Below are 18843 nucleotides of genomic sequence, written 5' to 3'. Positions count from 1 at the left end.
ATAATATTGCAAAATATTGATGAAGAATTCACAATGTGTGGGAACCCTGACAGAACTTCCAAGTAACAGCAACCTATTTTCATGCAAATAACCTTGGCAATATACACAGGAAAGAGAAATACATAAAGCATAAAAATGTCTCTCAATGTAACTTTTTTTTTTAAAGGTCAGAATGAGACACTAGTGAATCTTGATGGGGGGGATCAAGAATGAGATGGGGGGGCATATTCTTATTCTATGTTTAGTAAAGGCTGGCAGATGTTTCTGTCCAATCCCACTGCTGGAACAGTGCTCTGTGTTGTTCATTATTATTAGCTATGCACTTCAAGACAGTTATCCTGCTAGCCCCCCACAACACGGGTTCCAGTAGGTGCAGGAGGGCTCTGCATGGAGCACCCTGTAGGGGCTGGGCCAGCTTGTAGGCACCACCCCAATATTGACGCCACCCCAATATTTTTACTAGTACGGGTAATTTTATTTCCAGGTTTTCCAATGTTCCGCAGACCCTTTTCCCTCTATGGAAAAGGCTGGAAATGTTTCCATAAGAACAGTCACATTGTGTTTTGTATACAGAGTGCGTTCGGGTGCTTGTGGCATTGGCCTGCTAAACCCAGGCCTGTGAGTTCAATCCTTGAGGGGGCCATTTAGGGATCTGGGGCAAAAATTGGGGATTGGTCCTGCTTTGAGCAGGGGGTTGGACTAGATGACCTCCTGAGGTCCCTTCCAACCCTGATATTCTATGAATTGAAAAAAAAAATTAAAATCATAATTTGTAGATGTAGGCGTGAGTTCTAATATTTGGGATGCACAATTCCAACAACAGCCACGCGGCCCGGGGACAAACGAGGGCGAGGACTAGTGGGGGCGGTTCACGTTTGCCCTCCTCCCCCGGGAAACTTTTTAGCGTCCGGTCCCTGCGAGCATTTCAAACACAGCGAGACTTCGCGGGGCTCATGCAGTTGCACTGCAGACTCCCCTGCACCTGACGCTTCTTACCGTGCTCCACCGCTGTGGGGCGACCGCTGCAAGCAAACGGGCAGCAGGCCAACGCCTCGCCGGCGGAGCGGGGCTTCAGCCATCGCCAGAAGGGGAAGCGCCAGCGGCAGCCTATCGGCCGGCCCTCAAGAGGCGGCTCCAGCGGCAGCGAGCGCGCATGCACCGGCTCGGGCGGCCCTTTTGCGGAGCGCGCTTGGCGGGGCAGCGGGGGAGGACAGACGGCGGGGGCCCATGGCGAGCGCGGTAAGGGGCGTGGAACGTTCCCCGGGACTGGAGGAACGCGAGCGCTTCCCGGGGCGCCGGGGGCTCGAGCGGGCGGCGAAGGGGGCCGCTGGAGGGAGGCGGGAGGCTGCCGTGCAGGAAGGCCGCGTCCTAGCTTCCCCCATGTGACCGCAGGGCTCGTCTGATCCGCACGCTCAGCGGGCGACCTGCTTGGAGCTGGGGTTTGCAAGGCCCTTGGGGCTGCTCGCGCTGGAGTTGCCCGGGGTTTTAGAGCAAGCAGGTGTTTCCCGTAAATCACAGTGCGGGAAGCTGGACATCGAGGATGTCCTTGCATAGGGTCCATCGCATGCGGTTAAGTTGTACTGTCGTTTTTTCTTAAGCTTTGCGATGCAAGGACACAGCATCGTGTAGAAAGAAAAGGAGTACTTGTGGCACCTTAGAGACTAACACATTTATTAGAGCATAAGCTTATGCATCCGATGAAGTGAGCTGTAGCTCACGAAAGCTTATGCTCAAATAAATTTGTTAGTCTCTAAGGTGCCACAAGTCCTCCTTTTCTTTTTGCGAATACAGACTAACACGGCTGCTACTCTGAAAGCATCGTGTAGAGTACAGCATGGAATTTATTATCTATCACGTCTGTTTTGGAGGCGCGCAAAGACCCCGGGTGGGATCATGGGTGCTGTATACAAAGCCATGGTCCTGTCCCAAAGAGCTTATGATCTGAAGCCCCAGTGAGTTCAATAGAATTGCACACATGCATAAAGTGCCACCGGACTCCTTGTTACACATGCATAAAGTTATTCATATATGTGTCTGCAGGAGTGCAGGCCTAAGATGACCAGTAGCCTTGCACAGATAAGATCAGGGAAAAATATCCATGCATGTTTGACTCCTAAGAAGAACTATGATCATTATAAATGTGTTTGCCCCAACAGGGTAAATTTGTATACATCAGTCTGGAAGGCTGGGTACATAATTAGTTGGGAAACTTGAGTTTCTGCCCCGTGGCTGCTGTGAAAAAGATTGGTATATCAATCTATCCCTCAGCGGTTCTCAAACTTCATTGCCCTACGACCCCCTTCTGACAACAAAAATTACTAGGACCCCAGGAGAAGGGACTGAAGCCTGAGCCTGCACAAGTCCTGCTTCCCGGTTGGGGGTGTGCCAAAGCTGAAGCCCAAGGGCTTTGGCCCCAGGTGATGGGGCTCGAGCTTGAGTTTTGGCCCAGGCCTCAGCAAGTCTAAGCCAGCCCTGGCAACCCCATTAAAACGGGATCACAACCCATTTTGGGGTCCTGGCCCACAGTTTGAGAACTGCTGCTCTACAACTATAAGATCAGCAGATAGTGTTCACACAGTAACAATGAGTCAGTCATTTCACATAACCTTTTCAAAATCTCTTGAGAGTATATCTCTGCACCCTGCTTTCTTCCCCTCAACTACATCCTGTATCACCAGTCTGTCTGAGTAGGCCAAACAAGTAAATGATTGCCCAGACAGTGAAAGCTTGTCCTATCTACCAACCCTTCCAAGATAAGATTCAACTTCTACAACGTTGTAGTGGGCTCAGCTGTAATGGCATAAACAGAAGATGATTGCGTTTAGAGGGCTAGCTTGATTGAATTAACAAATATACTGTTTTGATGCTAATATCTGTAATGGAAAAACAAGAAAAATACAGCAAATAACCTTTTTCAATTGTTGTTTTCGGACCTTTTAACGAAGCAACAGAAAATTAAATTTCAGCCTAATAATTTCTTAACAACACATTGATACCCTAATTTCACTTTTTAATATTCCGGGGGCCTGGATAAACGTTAACTACTTATATTTCCTTTATAAAGGCTACACTTTTAGACTGAACAGCATGTTGTAGACTGAGAGGTACTTGGAATGAGCCTTCTGCAACATCTTGTCATATCTAAAAAGAAAAGGAGTACTTGTGGCACCTTAGAGACTAACAAATTTATTAGAGCATAAGCTTTCGTGAGCTACAGCTCACTTCATCGGATGCATATCTGTTGTCTTATCCTTTTTTTGCTTTTTATTTTTAGAGGTATTTATGTAGGGAAAACTAGGAACTTCTCAAATTTACAATAAAAAAGGTAGAGGTGTAATGTTTGTTCATTGAATGTTCCTAGCCAACTAGGAAAGTCTAAGTCTATTCTATAACTTTTATTTTTAAGCCTTCTTTTTATTTAAATAACCTATACCCATGCACATTTTGAAAACATTTACTCTTAAATGCTCACATTTAATTTGAGAGAATGAATCAGCTTTCATAATGTGGAAAAAGGCTTAATTGAAAACTCCCAAGTTATTTACAGGTTGACCATTCCTCTTGTACTTTGATCCCTAGAAATTGACTAGATTTCCTGGCAAACTTTCAAGGGTTTAGTCAAAGCACTAAGCACCGCAAAGCAGTGTAACTTGTTGGTTTCTATGCAACTGCTTTCCCAAAGTTAATATATCACATTTATTATATGCATACAGACAATAATGCAAATAAACTAGCCTTAAGTTTGTGAAAAAGGCTGGGAAAGAAGTAACAAAGGCCTTTTATGCTTGGGGGAAATTGTTTGTTATGGCTATTCCAGTATAAGGTAACTATTTTGGGATAACTTCCCCCATGTTGGCACTCAATTTTGGAATAATTACTCTGCTCACAAAGCAATAGCTATAGCTATGCCAGTCGATTTCCCTGTGTAGACAAGGCCTTAAATTCAGCTTCAGAATTCATTAGAGCAGGTCTCTGTGTTCTGTGGCAAGCTATTGCATGTACCATTTTACTGAAAAAGATGCTGCCTTGTGTGGTTAAAAAGGAGAATAATTTAGGTTAACAGATGTACTACCAGCATAAGATTTTTCCATAGCTCCTCAGACAATGGAACTGAAGCTCATAAGACTTTTAGAAAGGGAAATCTAAGAGCATTCCAGATCCTCATTCTCACAGGACCCAATTCTGCTCTTGGTGGCATTGATGTAACTCCTGCTGACTTTCTCAGCTGGAAGTGCATCCATGTAACAGGAGGCAGAATTGGAGCCATTGATTCTAAAAAATGTTTGTTTGTTTTTTCCAAGAATCTAAGTTCTGTTCATCTTCAAAATGTTTCTACCCTTCTTAATTGAAAAAGAGAGCTTCTCTAGATAAATAAATGCAGTGTGGTTTTAGGATGAAATTCATCTGTGATGCTGAAGCCTACACAGAGCCTTGGTTGTGGGCAGTTGTGCTGACAGAGTGGTCACACAGAAGTATCTGTGCATCCCCTATGCATTACGTAAAGATTCTCTGTGCTGGCCTCATATAGTCTGCTGTAGAAAGCCACAATAGGAGTGGGCTGGGTGTGGGGCAACAGAGTGACCTCTGTGTTGATCCAAACTCTTATGTGAGAAAGATGGCTTAACTAAATTTTCCAAGTTTTGTCATCTTGATTGTGTGTACTGCTGGCACTAGCTACAGAAAAATACCACATGCCTCACATAAATGCTGATTGTTTATTTTAAAATGTCACTAGCATTATCTAACTTTTTTCATATGACCCCCCTCCCCCCCATTACCACAACATGCTGTCTTCAAAGTACTAAAATAACACTAAGTCCAGATCTGGTGGTTCTTGTTTAAGTTCCTGAAAGCAAATGTAAGGCAACTATCCCTTTGTTCTAAAGTCATTGGGAGTTGAGGGTAGGATCTCACCCATAACTTCATATCTGGGATTATTTCCAAAAAATAGTAGCCTTTTTCTTTGTTCCCTCCAGTGAACAAGAATTATTATAAATGAACAGTGCAATAACTCTGTTCTTCTTTCTCATTTAGGTTATTAAATGCAAGGCTGCTGTTGCCTGGGAGGCAGGTAAACCACTCTCTATAGAAGAGGTGGAGGTTGCGCCACCAAAAGCACATGAAGTCCGTATTAAGGTAACTTAAGCAAATGTTTATTGCTCACTTTACAGTTTGTATTTTGGGAGACCAAGTAGTAGAGGTGAATAATTTGTTTGCCCTTGTAGAACAAAAATGTTGAATTTATAGAGTTAGTGTTATCTGTTTGTTTGAAACCTAGGTAAGACTCGAAAGAAAATGATGGTGTCTGGTTTTTGGGGTGGCATAAAATGAAATGGTGGCTGGTGTGAGGCCTAACACTTATTTTGGTCTTGGGCCAAAGCCTAAAAATCACTGCTATTCTGAGGGATCGGTGGCAATTTTAAACCATCTGAGTGGAAAAAAAAAGTGCTTTATGCCAATGGAAACCTCATCTCATTCATTTATTTATTTAAATTTTTCAAATTGTATGGGACATTCAGTGCTAGCCATTTCAGGTCATAATTTATCAGACCTTAAACTCATCGCTGTGATTAGCATCTTGCATGCTCCAGATCTTCTCTTCTGATTCTAATGACTTCTAATAGGAAGTATCTCCCAAACTAATATATAGGATGCAATGTGCCTTGATGAAAAGAGTCCACATGAGGTCCTGTGTGCTGCGTAAGACTTCTATTAAGAACTTACATTGGATTTTTGAGTGCTTATAATGTTCTATGGACCCTCTGTACGGGGTGACTTTTTTCACTGTTGGAGATTGATCCCATTTGAAATCTGGGGTACCACATTGTTTTCAAATGGCATAAAGCACTGGCTTTAGCAGAGCTTGAGCCAGCAGCTGCCAATTTCATGTCAGAACTGAAGGGATGAGAAACAAACAGAGATCAAAGCAATGTGATTATTTTTTCAGGTCCAATATATCTTGTGAGTTGCCAGAGCTAAAAACACTTTGGTTAAACTACTACAAAAGACTTGAGAATCAGTGAATTCATCCTAGCATTAGTCTTGGATTACTGACCAGGAAAAATATTTCAATACCAGTTATCTCTTTAGATTCTCCTTCATTACCTCCAGAATATTTCAGATTATAATATTCCTTTAGGTTGTTGCCACTGCAGTCTGTCACACCGATGCCTATACGCTGAGTGGTGCTGATCCTGAGGGGTGTTTCCCAGTGATCTTGGGTCACGAAGGAGCAGGAATTGTGGAGAGTGTTGGGGAAGGAGTAACTAAATTAAAACCAGGTAAGAAAACATTTGGTCTTCACAAGCACTTTTTCTAGTTTCTTTGGAAGTCTTGCTTCACTAGAATAAATTGCCCAGACTTGTCCACTGAAAAGCAGAATTGATGAGCTGCTGACACAGCTTTTTTGGGGCCACGCCTGCCTAAAGTTTTCCTTCATGGGGTGGTCCAATACTAACCTAACTAATGTGCTCTTGGCTTACTGTTCAGAAGAGAATAGTTTACAGGATTATTATGTAATAGTTTATGAAGAAACTATTTGAATTCAGTTTGTGTTCTAAAAGTGTCAGTTGTTTTTAACCAAGTGAACAATTAGAGATAACAGCTGTCTAAATATGCTGGTTTTTCCATATAGGTTTTACATCTTTGTTCCTGTTTGTTCTTGTTTAACTTTAGATGGAAATTGATCGTTTACTCAGACATGAGATGAATCAGGGTTTTTTTTTATACACCTCGCTTTACAAAACCTGTACTTTGTCATTCTATATTTGTAAGCATTTTGGAGACTTCAAATGCACAAACAAGACTGTATGAATTATTGCCCCCATTACAATTTCATAGTATTGACCATGTTACACTTGACCACATACCAAATGTGTGTGTTCTGACATACTGTTCTTTCAGCTTTTAAACATCTAGTCATATGAAATGTTTCTCTCATTATGTTCTCTAGGTGACACAGTCATCCCACTGTACGTCCCACAATGTGGAGAATGCAAGTTCTGTTTGAACCCGAAAACCAATCTCTGCCAAAAGATAAGGTTGGTGCACTTTTTTCTTGATACACACTGAACAATAATTGTTCAGTATACGCTCACTTTTGTAACAAAGTTAACTGAATTTGTATCAAATTGTTTTGACCTCGGGTACCATCAAATCAAATGCAGAGCAAGGTCATTTAGCTGGAAAGATGCATGTTTTAGGTTTGTTATGCAATACCCATTTCCCCCCCCCCCCCCCTCCTTTCAACACTTAGCAGTAGTTGATGTGTTTTTTGTCATCTTTTCTGGCCTTACTTAAATTCACTTTGTGTGTGGCTGTGGTACTGTGCCACAAATACTATCATTTGTCAGGGTATCTAGTAAGCGAGGATGTATTCAAAATTCTGTTTGATTCAAGTGGTAGCTTATTGTAGAAAATTACTGCCTTTTGAATGGGGGAAAAAAAACGACTCTCTGTGGTCAATATCTTCGACCCAAGGAACAGTAGTTCTCACTTTGAAAACAAGAATCACAGTCTGTTTTCTACACTTTAAAATGTCTTTGTCCTAAAATGTGATGCACTTCAGTTAGCCTTTGCTAAATTGTTGCATGTTTAGATCTCAGTCATGTAAGCCAGTGGCTCTCAATCTTCCCAGACCACTGTACCCCTTTCAAGAGTCTGATTTATCTTGTGTACACCAAGTTTCACCTCACTTAAACTACTTGCTTACAAAATCAGACAAAAATACAAAAGGGTCACAGCACACTATTACTGAAAAATTGCTCACTTTCTCATTTTTACCATTAAGTAAATCAATTGGAATATAAATATTGTACTTACATTTCAGTGTATAGTCTCTAGAGCAGTATAAACAAGTCCATTGTATGAAATTTTAGTCTGTACCGAGTTCGCTAGTGCTTTTTATGTAGCCTGTTGTAAAACTAGGTAAATATTTAGATGAGTTGATGTATCCCCTGGAAACCCTCTGCGTATCCCCAGATTGAGAACTACTGATTTAAGCCACTCGGCCAGCAGCAGAGCTCCAGCAGTAATAATGGCTACCATTTTAGCAGATCCAGATTAAATCTCAAGTAAACATTAGCATGACCTCATAGTTTCCATTCATGCCTATCACAAAACCACTATCCACTGTGATGGGATTGGCAGAGGCTGCTCAGCAGAGACTTGGGGTATGTCTACACTGCAATCGCAGGATGTGGGTGGTGTTTCGTTTTGGTTTTTTTTTTTTTTTTTTTTTTTTTTTTTTAAAAAACTCATCTAACTGTACCCAAGCTAGCTTGGGTACGACTAGCTAGGGAACCAGTAGCAGTGAAGCCACGGCAGTATGTGTGTCTGGGCAGTTAAACAAGCCTGCTCAGAACCCTGAGTAGCTACTTGGGTGACTACCCCATGCTGAAGCCCGTGCTGCCTCAGCTTCACTGCTCGGATACCCAAAGTAGCTAGATTAAAACTAGTTAGTTCAGGTATGACTGCACAAATTGCAAATCACACCCCACAATTGCAGTGTAGGCATACCCTGGGACTAAAAGAAGAGAGGATACAGTGGGGCAGGAGTGGGGTGTGTTTTATATGCAACGTGTGGCTTCCTGAATGCCTGTGTCAGAGTGCTATTAGGTCCTGCTTCATCAAAACTTAAAGTGCTTACGTCCCACTGAAGCCAAATGCATCTTAAGAACTTTGATGAATTGAGGCCTTGGAACCTGATCCAAAGCCTGTTAAAATCGGTAGAAAGATTGCAACACGCCTATAATCTCTAACTTTCATGAACTCAAGATTTACTTAAATATCTTCAAAATTTTTACTCTGCAGGTAATCACGTAGCTAAATCTCCATGCACCATTCAGGAACTGTACCACTTGGTGAAAATTAACAGTCACTTCCTAGTCTCTCTCCTCTCACTTTCTGTGACACTATATTAAATGGAGGAATGCATCTGATGAAGTGAGCTGTAGCTCACGAAAGCTTATGCTCAAATTTGTTAGTCTAAGGTGCCACAAGTACTCCTTTTCTTTTTGCGAATACAGACTAATATGGCTGCTACTCTGAAAACTATATTAAATATCATTTGTTGTATTGTTTTTTCAGAGTTACCCAAGGAAAAGGACTGATGCCTGATGGTACCAGCAGGTTCACCTGCAAAGGGAAGCAGATTTACCACTTCATGGGGACTAGCACCTTCTCTGAATACACCGTTGTGGCTGATATCTCTGTGGCTAAAATTGATGCTGCAGCTCCTCTGGATAAAGTTTGCCTGTTGGGCTGTGGAATTTCAACAGGTTACGGAGCTGTCATCAATACTGCCAAGGTATGGGATCTAGCTGATCACTCTCTCTTCCCCATAACTGTGGCTAATGACATTAAACTGGCGATCAAGTACTGTAATGAAAATCTGTTAAGGCTGGGCTTGGAGAAAGTAAGACCAGAGGAACAGCCACTGAGTGGGCAGAGGGAGAAAGGACATGTGCTCACCACTTCCTTCTTCCTCTTCCATTGCCAAATTTGAAAAGGAGCCGGACCTAGTAGGAAACAGGAAGATTGACCTGGGCTTCCCACCTGTTTAGCCTCAGCAGACGAAGTCAGATCAAAAACCCTGTTTCTCCTTCTCCCAGCTCTCTTTGTGCAGAGGGGAGTAGAGGAAGCATGTCTTGATGGAGGCAAGTGGCTGTGGCGAGGAGCCACCTTGAACTGTTCAGGGATTTGTTTGTGGATGGGTATTATGGGTCAGTTGGGGTTACCTTATAGTAAGGACAGACTTGTACATACTGACAATGTTGCAAAGTTGCTTTAAATATTCCCTTTAATACAGTGATCTCTGCTTCCACCTGTTCTCATTGCTATCATCCTATTATGTGTCAAGTGCTCCCTCTTTGTTGGGGGGGGCGGACTTCCCACTGGTCTAGTGGAGACATAGCCATTGCCCACCTTTTTGGGAAAGAGTAAACTTAGCCCATTACAGCCCTTCAAAAACAATTCATAGATAGGAAAAATCTCTGGCCTACATCTGAGCAATAATGACTTGCAGTTTTGGATTTCTATTCTTTATTTTTCTTAATATATAAATCTGTATTTCTCATGCATGTGGAAGGATGTGTTTTTTCTTTTGCTCTGTTAGGTGGAACCTGGTTCTACCTGTGCCGTCTTTGGATTGGGAGGAGTTGGGCTGGCAGTTATTATGGGCTGTAAAGTGGCTGGAGCTTCCCGGATCATCGGCATTGATCTCAACAAAGATAAATTTGCCAAGGCTAAAGAGTTTGGAGCCACTGAGTGCATCAACCCTCAAGACTTTAAGAAGCCCATACAGGAGGTGCTGGTTGAGCTTACTGATGGTGGAGTGGACTACTCTTTTGAGTGCATTGGGAATGCTGGTGTCATGGTAAGCATGCACATGGCAGTACTGAAAGGGAAGTTTAACTACAACTTGGGATAGTCAATTACCTTAAAAGAAAGACAAGCTCCTTTCTGTTTACAAGGGAGTATTCTATCATTTCTTTTCTGTTGAGAGTAGCCTGGTAATTCTTATATAGTAGACTAAAAGGGTCCATTTCAACCAATCCTAATTATAAAATGAAAGACAAGTCTATTGCTTAGGTGGAAAACAGCTCCTTTATGTTCTATAATATAATTATGGAAGAAATTAGTCATGCAAACCTTATCAGGGCTGTAAAACAAATATCAGCAACTAGACTCCCTGTGACTTCGCATTCTCACCTTTCCTCCCACATGACAAACTTAGTACCTTAATTACAATATTGCTAGGTGGAATGTTTTCCTAATTCTTTCAGTAACAGTGTAGACCAGCTTGTTCTTTCAAAGTACAACCCAGCATCCATTGAAATGGACCGACTCCATGTGGGAGATGGGAATGCACTATAAGCGTTTTAAAAACAAAAGTGTGGGGCAAGGTGTAGGAATATTGGCCATTTTACCAATTAAATTATATATACGTGTCAGTTTTTTTCTTAACTAGGTACAGCATCACTGACTTTCTCTCAATGTTAAAAAAAAAAATGAAAATCTCTGTTGGGCTATATAGCATCTATATAATAGATGCTTCTTAGCAGTGATTAGCTTTGTTCTTTCTGTTTGAAGAGGGCTGCCTTGGAAGCCTGTCACAAAGGCTGGGGACTCAGCGTGATAGTTGGAGTAGCTGCTGCTGGTCAGGAGATCTCTACCCGTCCCTTCCAGCTAGTAACGGGTCGCACATGGAAAGGGACTGCCTTTGGAGGTAACTTTCTGGTACACTGATGATCCCTTTTAGTAGATAAGAGGGATAAAGTACTGTCTTCCTCTGTGGTTGTGCAAGAAACTGGTTCCTATCAAGTCATTCTTAGTGAATGCTATACTAGCTTTTCAGATATAATCTTTTATAAATAACTATCCCCCATAGACAAGCTGTGAATGATCATCCTTCTGTTTCGCATTATGAATTTAAAATGCAAGTAGCAGTTAGAAGGGGAGAATTTCTCCTGTGCAGTTGTATAGCTGTATCATGGTTGAGGTGCAAATAACAAGAGGAGCTGATCACCTGGGAAAGGGGGAATAATGTAAACATCTTTAAGTAACTGCCCTGTTTAATCACTGAGCAAATGGAATCGTTAAGCTGTTGTGAGGATGCACAGCTTGTGGGGGAGTAGTTTTAGACAGTAAAAGGGGATGCTTTAAGAAGAAACTGTTTAGACATAATTCAGGAATGAAAAGCTGCTGGAGTCTTCACAAAGTGCCACTTTTATGCAACTCTCCAACACAATACAAAACTCGGCTGTGGTCTAGTTATAAAATGTAGAACAGGAAGAGGGCTGAGCACCAGTTTTCTGAGGTGATCTCAGCTAGACATTGAACACAGATCCCTGCAGTGAAAGGTAATGCACTTCGCAAATGAGGCCCTCCATTTTGACTGGTCATTTTAGCTGTACTCTTGCATTCTTTACTCCAGTGTTATTCTACAGCCAGATGGCTATGGATATTATGACATGATCCTAGGATCTCTCTCATACCAGGAAAACTGAGCTTTTGCTGACTAATACTATTGGGGAGTAGGGTTGATTTTTTTTTTTTTTTCCTACCTCTGCCCTAGTATGGCTTTGATTTACAGGGGGGGAATTTTTTTTCCCAGGTTGGAAGAGTGTAGAGAGTGTACCAAAGCTGGTGGCTGAATACATGTCAAAAAAGATCAAAGTTGATGAATTTGTGACTCACAGGCTGCCTTTTGACAAAATTAATGAAGCTTTTGAACTGATGCATGCAGGGAAGAGGTAAGTTTAAATGTCTTATGTCTGTAACAGTGAATAGCTCAATAAGAGTTTGTAGGCCACTGCAGTGTTACTCCTCTCTAGCTACCTGTTGTTCTGACATCCACCCCATGCATCCCCTTTGCATTTCAGATATGGTGTGTGAAGTGCTATGCACAAAGTATGTTCATGCACACCTAGAGCAACTAATTGCTCACTCTGTTTCTAGGTCAGTGCTGCACCATCAACTTCTGTTTTGGGTGGGGACAGCGGAAAGGCAAGGAAAATTACAATGTTGGTGTCTGAGCAGGGGAGGAAACAAAGTAGGGGGAAAAAAAGAACTAAAGCCCTAAAGGACAAATTTTAAAAAGCTTACTTTAAGAACCAGAATAAAAGAGACTGCAAAGGAAACCACAAAAGTACTTGGATATTAAAATCCCAATGAAACTTAATTCAGAACAATAAGCATTATTTTAGATTATACTCCGACCTCAGAGTTAAACTGATGAGTCAACTACCTTCCTCATTTGGAACTGGAAGTACACAATCAGGCAGCAGCTGACAAAAAAATAAACAGCAAATACAATACAGCACTGGTTTCAGAGTAGCAGCTATGTTAGTCTGTATTCGCAAAAAAAAAGGAGTACTTGTGGCACCTTAGAGGCTAACAAATTTGAGCATAAGCTGTCGTGAGCTACAGCTCACTTCATCGGATGAATTCGGTGGAAAATACAGTGGGGAGATCTTTATACACACACACACACACACGAAACAACCATCATACGGCCTAATCAGCCACACTATCAGAGGCTCGTTCACCTGCGCATCTACCAATGTGATATGCCATCATGTGCCAGCAATGCCCCTCTGCCATGTACATTGGTCAAACTGGACAGTCTCTACGTAAAAGAATAAATGGACACAAATCAGACGTCAAGAACTATAACATTCAAAAACTAGTCAGAGAACACTTCAATCTCTCCGGTCACACGATTACAGATCTGAGTGTGGCTATCCTTCAACAAAAAAACTTCAAAAACAGACTCCAACAAGAGACTGCTGAATTAGAATTAATTTGCAAACTGGATACAATTAACTTAGGCTTGAATAGAGACTGGGAATGGATGAGTCATTACATAAAGTAAAACTATTTCCCCATGTTAGTTCTCCCCCCACCCCACCCCCCACTGTTCCTCAGACGTTCTTGTTAACTGCTGGAAATGGCCGACCTTGATGATCACCACAAAAAGTTTTCCTCCTTCCACCCCTTCCTTCCTGCTGGTAATAGCTTATCTTAAGGGATCACTCTCCTTTCAGTGTGTATGATAACCCATTGTTTCATGGGGGGGTGTGTGTGTGTGTGTGTGTGTGTGTGTGTGTGTGTGTAAAAATCTCCCCACTGTATTTTCCACCGACTGCATCCGATGCAGTGAGCTGTAGCTCACGAAAGCTTATATTCAAATAAATTTGTTAGTCTAAGGGGCCAGAAGTACTCTTTTCTTTTTTGCGAATACAGCACTGGTAAATGTAAACTACTACAAAAATAAAGGGAAAGCAGCATTTTTCTTCTGCATAATAAAATTTCAAAGCTGTATTAAGTCAATGTTCAGTTGTAAACTTTAGAAAACAAAATTTTGTTCAGTAATGAACAACCTCCATGCCTGTATTGAGAACTGAGATTCTGCTGTACTTAGATTTGAATTTCATGTTCCTCAAACAAAGTATCTTAAATAATTGATAGCTAGGGTAGATTCAGCATTATCATCTGGTAGTGAGCTGTTAATGTCCAGTTTACATTTATTAACATGCTGGATTTATGTCCTTATCTTGTTCACCAATGGATTTTTTTCCCTTCTCTAATTGAGACTGAAGGCAGAACTAAAGAACGTTTAGTCACTGGCTATGTGACTTAACTTTGCCCATGTTATCTTGCCTGGAGTTTCTTCTCTGCTCAGGTAAATGGCAAGATTGTGCTGCTGTTTGCAAAGCAAGCCTCAACTATAGCAATAAGTAAATTCAAAACACTTTTCCTCAGGAAAGGCTAATAGAGGCTCTCCATTGAGCTTGGTGCAAGCCTGGAGGAAAAAAACATGATTTACAGATTGTGAATCAGTGCAGGAGCAATTCTGCCACCTGGTGAATACTAAATGACTTATCACGAAAGCATAATACACATTCCAGGATCTGTTCCAGTCATAGTATATCCCTTGCAACCTTTGTGAAAGGGATGGTCTGGTTCTCTCCCTATAAAGCAAAGGCTGGATCTACTCATGGATTTTTATATAACATTTCTCTTTGCATGTGAAGGAGAAGAGAGCCTGTCCATAGACCCAATGGCAGAATCCACAGCTGTGACTTAGAGCCTAAGAAGGTTTAACTCAAAGGAAAAGGCAACATCCAGTTTCAGTCTTAGAAATAGCATTAAGTTTGGTTCTCCAAGCTGATGAGTTCCATGCCTATAAGTCAAAGGCCAGACTACTGGGAATTCATCAGGGTAGCAAGTGAGCTTTAAATCCAACTCCTAATTGAGTTTCCAGACGATCTGTACAAAATAGCTATCTTTCCCCCTAGAAATAGAAGCAGGATTAATAAATGGTCCAGGTCACTTACCTATTAAGAGCATGGATAAATGGAGAAGGGAAAAATGAATTGGTGGACATGATAGGAATCGGACAAACATGGTTTTGTTTTGTTTTTAAACTAGTAATTACACTTTATATTTTCTAACACTGACAATTGCAGACACTGCATTGCCCACACAAATTTTACCCAATAAACTTGTAGGAAATGAGACTTAAAACCTATCCTATTTGTAACTATTTAGTGCACTTCTGTGCTCCCATGTGAGCAGCCTTTAAACTAAAAATAGTAAAAGCTGTTTTAAATTCAGGCTGGGGCAGAAGAAAAGGCATTTAAAGCCATCCATTTGACTCAGTTGACAAAAGGTCACAAATACTGAAAATTGACTTTAGAACTTGTATGCGTTTTTCTTTGTCTCAAATCTAAATTTAGTGTGGAAGAACATATTTACATCTTTGAAGTAAGCATTTAAAGAGTATCATGTAGGGAATTGAAGACATTAACCACCATGACTGACCAGTTTCTCAACTTAGCCAATAATTTTAAAAAAGGAAGTACTTATTTGAGAGAGGGGATGGGAGGCTTGCTCTTAGATGAGATGTAGGATTAAGTATCATTTCAGGAACAGTGGTAAAAGTCTTATTGATACCTATTTTTGTGTTTTTGTTTTTTTTCCCTTTTTTGAAGCATTCGAAGTGTCCTGAAACTTTAAGGATTCCGAAGATGGAACCTGCTAGTCTTAGCACTACGTGTTGTCTACTAGTTAATGGCGCTTTTTGAAGAGGTGTAGGATCAGCTGGAGAGAAAATTCAGTTGTAATGGGAAAACCATCTGCTTTAGGATCATAGTCTCTGTTAAATCATAGGTAACCTGATCTCAGACTAACGATAAATACTAAATCCAGTTGTGAAACTAATGCTGGTTGTGATCATGAAATTAATGTTTTATTCTATACTAGTCACTCCTGAATTGACAGTGCCTAAATCTTTAAAGTTGCTTGATTATTTTGTAAGCCCTACTTAAACTTTCACTCCTTTAGTTATTTTTCTCTACTTCTAAAAAGTTATTAGGTGGAGCACGTAAGACGCAACAGTCTGTGGGTTGCAGATGTGCATAGAGGAACTTCCTCCCCATGCAAAAGGGGATGGGGAGAAGACCCAGCTGTATCTGCAGCAGCTTCCTAATCCTCATGCTGGGGGATCTTCCTGCAGTGCTCATCAGCAGTAAAAGTTAAATGTTGCAGTTAAGCTCTCCCATTGCAGAGAACCCCATGGATGAAGGGAGTATTTTTACACCATTTTATTAGTTCAGAGCTAGGTTTTTGTCTTTCTTCCAAACCACAGCCAGTAGATTCTTATCACAGGAAGCTTAGTTTCTGCAGATGATTGAACTGCCAGTGAAATACTGCACTACAGGCTGAAGCTGACCTTATTCCTTCTGTCTTCACTTAACTGCTGTGGAAGCCCAGGGGCACAGGAGAGGGTGACTTAAATCAAGGCCCAACACCTAGCCAACCTGTCACCACTACAGTAAATAGCCCTAATTCTAAAACAAACTTGTCTAAGACTTACCCTTTATTTTGAAAAAAACATTAAAACTAGTCAAAGATTTCTATGATGATGAAGTGAGCTGTAGCTCACAAAAGCTTATGCTCAAATAAATTTGTTAGGCCGTAGGGTGCCACAAGTGCTCCTTTTCTTTTTGCGGATACAGACTAACATGGCTGCTACTCAAACGTGATGATGATACAGTATGAGGCCCAAAGCCACAGCTGTGTGGGCTGTGATTAGTCAGCTCTTACTGAAAGTGCACTGAGGAAAGTGCACTCCTTACAACAATGCTAAAGGAAAACTGAGCATGGTGTAGAAAGCGATATTGGGGATTTACTTTCTTCCTCCTGGCCAATAAACTGCTGCCCTAGCATGAGCGTGTGGAGCAATCTGTAGTAAATCTGACCAGTTTTACAGGCTGGACTAAGTAACGCAAACATCCCATGGTAATGTCACAAGAATCTTTCTGGTTCTTCCACTCCTGCTTCATTTCCTATTTGGCTAATTAGTCTATTGTGCTGTAGTGTTGAAGTTAACCAACTGTCAGTAGATCAGCAGTAAATAAAATATACTGGAGGTCTTCTATAATAGAAATCCTACACTATCATTCCATATACTTGACCATAGATTCAGATGTTGCAACTTATTCCAGTGTTTAAAGATGGTTTCTCTGACAAAGTAGTTTTAGTAGGAACTACCTGATCCACTTACAACTAGGCTGTAGTTCAGTTAGACTTAAAGCTTTCTCTGGTCTTGTATCTATTTAATTCTAAGGCAAAATTAAAGTAGGGAATGAAGAAGTCCACTGGAGCCATTCCAAGCAGGGTTTCTTAACCAAGACGGATATCTGACTGACTTTGAAGTTGCAGGTTAAGTCACAGCATCCATAACTTCTAGGATGCATTGCCTTTATTACCACACAAACATCATGGTGTGTGTAAGTAGTGTGTGACAGTTAGGGGAGAACCACTCACCTCCATTGTTAGAAAAATGAGATGTATCTGGCTCAATTAGTGAAAAAAACAGCTTTTGTCATACCTGGACAATTACTGAGAGGGACCCCTTACACCTTCCCCCTCCCCCCCCATAAATAAAAAGGCCTAAAAACCATCTAGTTAAGTTCTCACCTAATATTTGACCAGTTGACCACTCAATTAAATGGAGTAATTTTTCTGAGGTAGCAGCTGCTGAAGAATTACACAGAGAAGGGATAGATCATCAAAACTTTCTCTTAATAGTGCTGATGAGGGACTAACTCTACTCTTGAAATATAGCATATGGAAGATTTACCAATTTTAAGAACTTTATGGGACAAATCTAACTCCATTTTGGAGCAATACAAGCCTGTAGACCAAATCATTTCAATAGCAGTCATGTAAGGGATGGAGAGTTCTCTTCTGCTTCTCTTTCCTCCACTTCCCCTTCTAGTCATCCTTGTATCTGTTTGGTTTCATACACTGCATTGTTCTTCAGCATTAATTAGAACAACCTGTCTTCTGGAAAATATCTATATGAGTCAGCAAAAACTGCTAAATGCTACATGGAAATTTAAGCAGTTTCCCTATCCCCTTTTGTGGTTTGGGGAGTGAAGGTGGTGGTATAGGGAAACTATGGTGAAAGGTAGTTCCAGAGCAACTACACATTTGTGTTTGTGGCAGGAGCCGTCAAGTCAAGAGAAATTGTTAGAAATTTAACAAGACGGTAACTTTTATAAGATTTAACCTATTTCCAAAATTTGGAAGACAAAAATATAGTCTGCATTTGTAAGCAAAACTACATAGATTCATAGATATTAAGGTCAGAAGGGACCATTATGATCATCTAGTCAGACTCCTGCACAATGCAGGCCACAATCTCACCCACCCACTCCTGCAATAAACCTCTCACCTATGTCTGAGCTATTGAAGTCCTCAAATCATGGATTAAAGACTTCAAGGAGCAGAGAATCCTCCCTCAAGTGACCCGTGCCCCATGCTACAGAGGAAGGCGAAAAACCCTCAAGGCCTCTTCCAGTCTGCCCTGGAAGAAAATTCCTTCCCAACCTCAAATACGACTATCAGCTGAACCCTGAACATGTGGGCAAGATTCACCAGCCAGATACTACAGAGAATTCTTTCCTGGGTAACTCAGATCCCATCACAGGCCATTGGTCCTATTTACCATGAATAGTTAAAGATCAATTAATTGCCAAAATCATGTTATCTACTAGAAACTGGAAGAAAAAAAAAATACTGAAATAGTGGGGGAGAAAAGCCATACTGATCTGGTCTTCAGACTGACTTGCTATCTGGTGAATAAACTGGGAGGCTGTCTAAATGAAAAAATGTAAATTTACTATATAATAAACATTAATTCAGAGGTAACTGAAATGCTGTTTTAATTGTAGCTTACCTGCAGAATGCACATCACGGATTCTCTATATTAAAGTTATATTGATCTATTTAGTTCTCCTGGTGCAAATACTTAACATAGATGTGTATTAA

General features: G+C 41.1%; 2 protein-coding genes across 2 annotated transcripts in view; one reads left to right on the top strand and one right to left on the bottom strand.

The window, feature by feature from the left end:
- LOC122460070 overlaps positions 1 to 1118 on the bottom strand; it is a 33144-nt gene extending 32026 nt beyond the window's left edge. Inside the window, exon 1 of the mRNA XM_043513968.1 lies at positions 997 to 1118. Coding sequence (XP_043369903.1) covers positions 997 to 1079 — 83 coding nt within the window. The 5' untranslated portion in view covers positions 1080 to 1118. The remainder of the gene's footprint in view (positions 1 to 996) is intronic.
- LOC119854241 (alcohol dehydrogenase class-3) lies at positions 1104 to 18723 on the top strand. The gene is made up of 9 exons (XM_038398102.2): positions 1104 to 1239; positions 5035 to 5136; positions 6140 to 6281; positions 6953 to 7040; positions 9088 to 9307; positions 10115 to 10375; positions 11092 to 11227; positions 12116 to 12254; positions 15498 to 18723. The coding sequence occupies exons 1-9, from the start codon at positions 1228 to 1230 to the stop codon at positions 15520 to 15522; spliced, it is 1125 nt and encodes a 374-aa protein (XP_038254030.1). The 5' UTR covers positions 1104 to 1227; the 3' UTR covers positions 15523 to 18723.
- Positions 18724 to 18843: the final 120 nt, after the last annotated feature.

Source organism: Dermochelys coriacea, chromosome 4 (genome assembly GCF_009764565.3).
Source record: "Dermochelys coriacea isolate rDerCor1 chromosome 4, rDerCor1.pri.v4, whole genome shotgun sequence".
NCBI lineage: Eukaryota > Metazoa > Chordata > Testudines > Dermochelyidae > Dermochelys > Dermochelys coriacea.
Note: the sequence above shows the minus strand (reverse complement) of the source record. Positions and strands in the feature narration are given on the sequence as shown.

What these genes read in the sequence shown, in the direction of transcription:
- LOC119854241 (XM_038398102.2), top strand. An exon ending in CACATGAAGTCCGTATTAAG is followed by an intron (nt 5,137 to 6,139) that starts GTAACTTAAGCA and finishes ATATTCCTTTAG; the next exon opens with GTTGTTGCCACTGCAGTCTG. An exon ending in CTGATGCATGCAGGGAAGAG is followed by an intron (nt 12,255 to 15,497) that starts GTAAGTTTAAAT and finishes CCTTTTTTGAAG; the next exon opens with CATTCGAAGTGTCCTGAAAC.